The sequence below is a fragment of the Procambarus clarkii genome, chromosome 28 (assembly GCF_040958095.1).
Source record: "Procambarus clarkii isolate CNS0578487 chromosome 28, FALCON_Pclarkii_2.0, whole genome shotgun sequence".
NCBI classification, from domain to species: domain Eukaryota; kingdom Metazoa; phylum Arthropoda; class Malacostraca; order Decapoda; family Cambaridae; genus Procambarus; species Procambarus clarkii.
In genome coordinates, this window is record NC_091177.1 from 9971569 (window position 1) to 9979556 (window position 7988).

General features: G+C 38.3%; 1 protein-coding gene across 1 annotated transcript; it reads left to right on the forward strand.

Annotated features, from left to right (window-relative positions):
- Nucleotides 1-430: 430 nt before the first annotated feature.
- Nucleotides 431-7063, forward strand: LOC138369416 (uncharacterized). Its single transcript, XM_069332653.1, has 2 exons — nt 431-483; nt 6562-7063. The coding sequence occupies exons 1-2, from the start codon at nt 431-433 to the stop codon at nt 7061-7063; spliced, it is 555 nt and encodes a 184-aa protein (XP_069188754.1).
- Nucleotides 7064-7988: the final 925 nt, after the last annotated feature.

Here is a 7988-nt window from a genome sequence, read left to right on the forward strand (position 1 = left end):
AATTCTTCCATGAACCACTTGTCTAGGAGTGACCACATTATAACAACTGCCTGTTGTTATAATGAGTTGAGTCCCGCGGCACATTTAAGAAGTGGCACCGATATGACTAAAACTCATATAGTTGCATGGTATAGAACCATGCGTAAGTTTCTGTCGTTACAAATCAATGTCTCTAATGCAGTGATTTTAACTTTCATTTTCTGTTATTTTCTTATGCACAAATGTGTGTTGGTGTACGAATTTGCTGTTGTGTGTTTGAGAAGACACAAACGAACATAATATCGGTTGTGTGTTCTCACCCATATATATATATATATATATATATATATATATATATATATATATATATATATATATATATATATATATATATATATATATATATATATATATATATATCCCCCCAAAAAGTTTGAGATTTATAATCGATATGGAAGTACCAATGGAGGAAGACAAAATGGGAATCTCGAGCACTTACCAGAGGTACCAAGGATGATATTAGAGTACCAGAGCAGCTGTGAGCAGCTGGATGTGATACCACGAGAACACAATCTCTGGATCAATACCAACATCAGTTCATATAAAAGTTACCACGAGTGTTTGAATTATTCGAATTATGGATTCGAATCAACTTGAACTATACTTGAATTATTCGAGTAGGGGAGCCAGTTTAAAGAGGTCACCAGTGCAGATGAACACACTTATCTCCACGAATAAAATTTTTCAGAATCTGGTTTACCATGCGTAAGTTTCTGTCGTTACAAATCAATGTCTCTAATGCAGTGATTTTAACTTTCATTTTCTGTTATTTTCTTATGCACAAATGTGTGTTGGTGTACGAATTTGCTGTTGTGTGTTTGAGAAGACACAAACGAACATAATATCGGTTGTGTGTTCTCACCCATATGAGCTTGCAGGACGAGTTTTAGCTACTGGGCCACGATTCTCACTTGCCGGACGCAAATGACAAAAAGTCCCAGCCCCTTGCTTATTATACGTACATTTGATACTATGACTAATAAAAGCGTTCTTCCTCTTCAGTCAGAGACGAACGTGTGTTCTCACCTAGTTGTGCTTGCTGGGGGTTGAGCTTTGGCTCTTTTGTCCCGCAATTCAACTGCCAATCAACAAGTGAATTGGTGTGTGTGAGTGTGTGTGTTAAGTGGGTGTTGGTGCAGCTTTAGAGCAAGCATTTATTTCCCAAGCACATGCGAGGTTGTCTGAGCTCCACATCATATGCGGGATAATTATTTGGTCTGTTTGTGAAAACAAAGTTGGCATACTTACCACTATAACGTATGTATGCAATGAAAACTGTATAAAAGAGGTGTTAAGTTTAATCTCCAAGCGTAATAAATCATGGTAAAATGCTAATTTAATTCCTTCCTCACTCCAAATGTATTGTTCGTTTAGCAGGGGATTAATTAACCTCTCTGAGAGGATGCTTGGAAAAAGGTGTATAAATGATATATAAGATTTTCAAGCTGCATGTGAGTGTGTGGAACATAAAATTCAAGGACATTTATAACAGCAAAACATTTATATAAATACATAGAGGGCAAAGTGACACTATAAGCTGTGTCACACTAAGCTACCGTTCTCCAGTAGTCACAACAAGTTACTATGACATAGTAGTGACATAGTACAAGCGGTGTCAACAAAAATAACTGTGAGGCTATGTATACAACCCGTCCTCTCAACTAACAGATCACGATTTGTAAATAATGGTGACTAACGTTAGAAATCCAACCTACTATAACAAGTAATGGTTCACGTAATAACAAGTAATGGAAATCTACGTTTTCTCTGCATTGGAGTGATAGGTTAGGTGGGTTGGTTTGGTTAGTAAGTTTCAGGTTAGTTTAGGAAGTTGAATTTTATATGTAGTGTCAAATCAAAAGAACGGGTTGATATTATGATTGATTGCGTGTTAACACAGCTGCGCCCTTCTGTTGCCCAATCCATCCATTCTGCTTGGTCAGCTCTGCACCCCCTCTCTCTTCACCCATTCCGTCCCATCATCTTCCCATTCTGGCTTCCAAATGCACATCCCATCCTCATAATACATTCTCCCCCATTTACCCATTTCTTTACAACCACTTGACTCTCGCGTCTGCTTCACCAACACCTCTCTTCACGTTCCATGCCACAAGGAAGGCAACTGGGTTGTGTTTGTAGGCAAGAGAATATGTGAAGCATCATACAATAAGGTGACATTAAATATTAGAGTCACGAGGCGAGGTAAAAACGTGAATTTAAGAAAAAATCAGAGGATGGATTATAAGAACGAATACTACCCGGATCCTGTTTGTCTTCAATTCAATGTTTCTTGTTGAAAATATCTGAATCTCTCTCTCTGCTTCCTTTTCTTTTCTTTGTATCTCTTCTTTTCTCTGAGTTAATTGAGAAATCTGGTGTAGTTTAGTGCCTGTATACTTTAGTTACCGCGAGGATGGATTGATTTCTCAAAATGCTGTAAGACTTTCTTTCTCAAAATGCTGTAAGATTTTCTTTCTCAAAATGCTGTAAGATTTTCTTTCTCAAAATGCTGTAAGATTTTCTTTCTCAAAATGCTGTAAGATTTTCTTTCTCAAAATGCTGTAAGATTTTCTTTCTCAAAATGCTGTAAGATTTTCTTTCTCAAAATGCTGTAAGATTTTCTTTCTCAAAATGCTGTAAGATTTTCTTTCTCAAAATGCTGTAAGATTTTCTTTCTCAAAATGCTGTAAGATTTTCTTTCTCAAAATGCTATAATATTTTATTTCTCAAAACTCGTGTGTTCTCCCCTTCAGCTATACTCGTAATTAGTTTTTTTCTGTATTTATATTTACTTTTATGTTATTATCTTGATTATAATTTATTAAATCACTGTCAACAACAACAACCAAACGGTGAAAAAGTTGACATTGTTATGGTCCGAATCGGAGATTATTTATTGATTATTGTTTTATTGGTGATCTATTACAACTCTCATTAGGTATTATGATACAATGGTGGTTATATACTACATTGTAGCGAATATCATGTCTCCTCCTGAAACAGTATTGTGCTCAGATAATCAACCCATAAATCTGAGAAAAAAACAGAATATGTCGTTTCGGTCCATCCTGGACCATTAGCCAGTCGTGTAATGGTCAAAGGCGGACCGAAACGTTTTCATTTCCTTTATTTTCAGACTTGTGGATTGGATGTCAAATTTTCAGCCACGTGATTATGACTTATTGTCTGATTATGATAGCGTGTGACACTACTTAAACTACTCATGCAAAAGTATCACACTGAAGTCTTCACTTTGCAATTTCAAATCTTCATTCGTCTATTCAAAATATTTGCTAGTTCAATGAGCGGAGCAGCATACCTGCCCGGTTCAGAAGTCAGCATCCTAACTGTTTCATGGAATAGGCTAGGCAATGCTGGAAAGATATGGTACCTGGTGCAATTCACACCTCTTCTCTATATATTTCTGGAGCTAATGGTCAGCTATCTCTATAAAACTTCAATGTATGGGTTTTCTCAGTCTCTCCATTAGAGTCTCTAGTCTGAATAAAGTATCATCCACTACAGGAGAATATTTGAGATCAGAGAATTTTCCAATTATAAAATGAAATAGTTACTCTATTTGACAACAAATTAATTTGATGTCAGCTATTATCAACAGCACTGACGCAATAATATATTTCAAATTTAAGTGTTCTATTAAATGATGATATATAAATGGACATGTCGTTCACAGCGCTATATATTTACTAACAATTAATTACATGCTACCGTGAAGTCGTATATATCATAATATCAATGACGCACTTAAACATATGTGAATATAAAGGATAAGTGCAGCCACACTTGATGTTGCGACCAATGATTATATTACAAATTATATATATGTGTCTGCTAGGATATTTATTTTGCCAAAGAAAATTAGTACACACGAACAAGAGTATAAACACCTTGGATAGTCACTGTGACTAGAATAGATTTGATAGAGCCCAGTAGGCTCAAGAATCTGTACACCAGTTGATTGACGGCTGAGAGACGGGACAAAAGAGCCAAAGCTCAACCCCCGCAAGTACAACTTGGTGAGTACAACTAAGTGAGTACATGGTTAAGGGATCCCGGTAGTACAGTTGGGTTCATTCTCGACACACAATCGGGAATTCCGGGTTCAAATCCCGATCGGGACATGAAATGCTTGGGCGATTTTCCGATGACCTGATACCTCTGTTCACCTAGACGTAAATAAGTATCCAGGAGTTATTCAGCTTGTTGTTGGGTTGTATCCTGGGGAAGTGTCAGCAGTTGGGGAGGGGGAGGGGGAGACCTCGATATGTGCCTAACATGAATATATATACACTGGCTGCCTGTCCCCCGTCGAAAGGAATTATTTTTATGAATTAAATAAGGTCATATGATAATACACGCTAGTATGAAAATATTCTTGTGTTACGTAAGAATTATCTGCAGGGATATACACTTTATCTCTGGGGCTGAAACAATGGCGATAACGTTAATTGACCGTCAATTCAACGTTGATTAAATGTAGGTTTAATGACTATAACGTTACTTCTACGTCGGTAATACTGAACGTCGAAAGCGTTGATACAACGTTCAATGAACGTCGATAACGTTCATTGAATGTTACTCGAGAATGTTTTTCCCACTGGAAGAGGAAACTGAAGGGATAGAAGGAGAGAGAACGATAGAGAGAAAGGGAAGGGAAATAGGAGGGAGAGAGGGAGAATAGGAAGGACGTAGGTAGGGAAGAAGGAGGAATGCAAGAGCGAGTGAATGGAGCAGAAAGGGAGAATAGCAGAATAAGAGAGAGAGAGAGAGAGAGAGAGAGAGAGAGAGAGAGAGAGAGAGAGAGAGAGAGAGAGAGAGAGGAGGGACTGAGAAAGATAACAGACAGAGGTACCCGGCCACTGCTGGGTACCCCCAACAGACGGCGATACTGTCGATGCTGTTGCAATAGATGATTGCAACAGAAAAACGGTGATACCTCTGGTCATGATCAACCTTCAGCAGGTGTGGTCTTAACATAATAGTGTGTGTGTGTGTGTGTGTGTGTGTGTGTGTGTGTGTGTGTGTGTGTGTGTGTGTGTGTGTGTGTGTGTATGTGTGTGTGTGTGTGTGTGTGTGTGTATGTGTGTGTGTGTGAGTGTGTGTGTTTGCTGTTATTCAACCATCATAGTTTGGTGTTGATTTAAAAACAAAAAACATTAGTTTACTAGCCTTTACTAGATACATTAGTTCCACGCTGCATTTTCTTGAATGTTTGCAATACGCATTTAGATGATTTTACCAATATTTTAGTACTATCTTTACTCCTGCCATTTTCCTTTTGGAAAGTAACATCATTGCTACATTTTCTCCCTCAGCTGCCTGCATTAATGCCCCATGCGCATGCAAATCATGCTGGTGTGTGGGAAATGGTTGCTTGCACTCTACCACGCAGGGACTGTTACGTAGTTCAGCTTCAGCTCTGAACAGATCGAGCCAAGAGGCAAAGGGCACACTGACATCCATTTGGAAATTCAACTGCAAATCCTACTTGAAACCCTACTGAAAATCCCACTGACGCTTGCAACACTGCATCCGCCCGGCGCTTTCAGAGTGAATATGTTTTGTGAACAGGTAGCTGAATGTAATCAAATTCTCTCTCTCTGTCTCTCTTTCTAACTTTTCTCACGTCGCTAGTCAGAGAGAATTGTGGGGAATAAATAATCTTATATTTATCCCCCCAAAGCACTGTAACCACCCGCATCAATTCATTCTAAAAAAAGTACAAAGTGAAAGTGCAAAGACGCATACACGTTCTTTGTCTGATTGGGAATTAGTACAACACCGGTGAAACACAGACGGTCGGCAGATTCTCGGGGGAAATCCTGAAACTAGTTTCCTGAAAATGTTGCAACGCCATTGTGACTGAATCATCCGACTGACTGAGATGTTCCTGTTGAGCGCACTCTGTATTGCGCCTGCTACAGTTGTTGAGTCTCCCTCTGTATTGTTGCTACTGTGTCTTGCATACAGCATTATTCCTACAGTAGGTGCACTATACACCGACGTGTTCCTACGGTAGGTGTACTATACACCTACGTTTTCCTACAACAGGTGTTATGCACAATTTTTATGTGTTCAAACAATACGTGATGGAGAGCATGTTATTTTATACAAGAATATAAGTATATTCAGTATTGCTCTGATCATTTTGTTGGCTCGTATCACCTTTGACATTAAGTCTTGATACATGTACTGAGAAGCTGATTTGATATTTATGGGCGATTTCTAGCTTTAGATACGGAAGATAATGAAAAAGATGAAACAACCCAACCAACACATGAAATTAAAGGAAAAAAAAAGACTATATTTAGGTCTAGGACGGATCGAAACATCGGCGAATGTTTTATGTAATAATCTAAGTTGAGGTCTGATAAAGACCTTTTGTGCTCTCTAATGCTTTTTGCGCTACCGCTCACAGGATGAGTATGGGGTGCACAATAAATTAGCTACCTCCGGTGGCAACAATAAAAAACAAATAATCGGCAATTTCCTTTCATATAGGTGGACTGGCTCTAATTTTTTCAGCACCATTGTGATTTATTCTGCTCTAAAAAGTGATTATTCTGCTCTAAAAAGTGATTATTCTGCTCTAAAAAGTGATTATTCTGCTCTAAAAAGTGATTATTCTGCTCTAAAAAGTGATTATTCTGCTCTAAAAAGTGATTATTCTGCTCTAAAAAGTGATTATTCTGCTCTAAAAAGTGATTATTCTGCTCTAAAAAGTGATTATTTTGCTCTAAAAAGTGATTATTCTGCTCTAAAAAGTGATCATTCTGCTCTAAAAAGTGATTATTCTGTTCTAAAAAGTGATCATTCTGCTCTAAAAAGTGATCATTCTGCTCTAAAAAGTGATCATTCTGCTCTAAAAAGTGATCATTCTGCTCTAAAAAGTGATTATTCTGCTCTAAAAAGTGATTATTCTGCTCTAAAAAGTGATTATTCTGCTCTAAAAAGTGATTATTCTGCTCTAAAAAGTGATATAAAGAACATTCACAAACTGTAAGAAAACAAAATTACTCTTGGCCAATGTTATGAAATGCCTCCAAATGTCCTTTCAATGTTGAACAATATTGCAAAGCTTTGTCATTTTCAGAGAGGTTTTAAAATGTATGTTTGACGAGCTACTTGATGTCATCCTCAAGTAAACACACTACGTAAATGCACTTAAGTGGATTAACGGAGCCAATTCGTAGCAATATTGCAAACATAAGTAATATGAAAATCCATTTATACACACCACTCCCAGTTGATACAATCATTTCCAAGTCGACGCACTTTTCTCCTAGTCGACTCAGCCCTCTCTCAGTCGACACATTCATCTCTCAGTCGACACATTGCCTCACTGTTAATACAGCCTTCTCCCAGTCGACACTTTCTTGTCCAATTCGACAAATCAGTTTCCTAGTCGATATAACCCTCTCACCGTAAACACACTCCTTTCACAGTCGACATGTCTCTCTCTCTCTCCTAGTCGACACACACCTTTCCCAGTCAAAACAACACTGTCTCAGTCGAGATCCCGGTGTCAGTCGGTACAACCCTCTCCAAGTCGACAGAACTCTCTCCTACTCGACACACGTCTCCCACAGTCGACACACTTCTCCTACAGTCGACACACCTCTCCTACAGTCGACACACCTCTCACATTCAGCACAACTCTCTCTTAGACAACAGCCCCTTCCAAGTTGACGCGTTAAATCCCATTCTGATGGGCATGTAACTCTTTGTTCAGTCTCACTCACGTAGCAGAGAAAAATATTTTTTCTTTGGCCTCAAGCGGGGAGCAGTGAGTTCACTGAGATTTTATTCTTACTAGTTTTACAACCTTCCCAAGCCTGGTACGGTGGAGTCCCTTTGTTGTAGCATCTAGTCCTCAATCACATTTAAGATTGGTAATCTTTATCCCAATGAATGTGCATAAATACCTG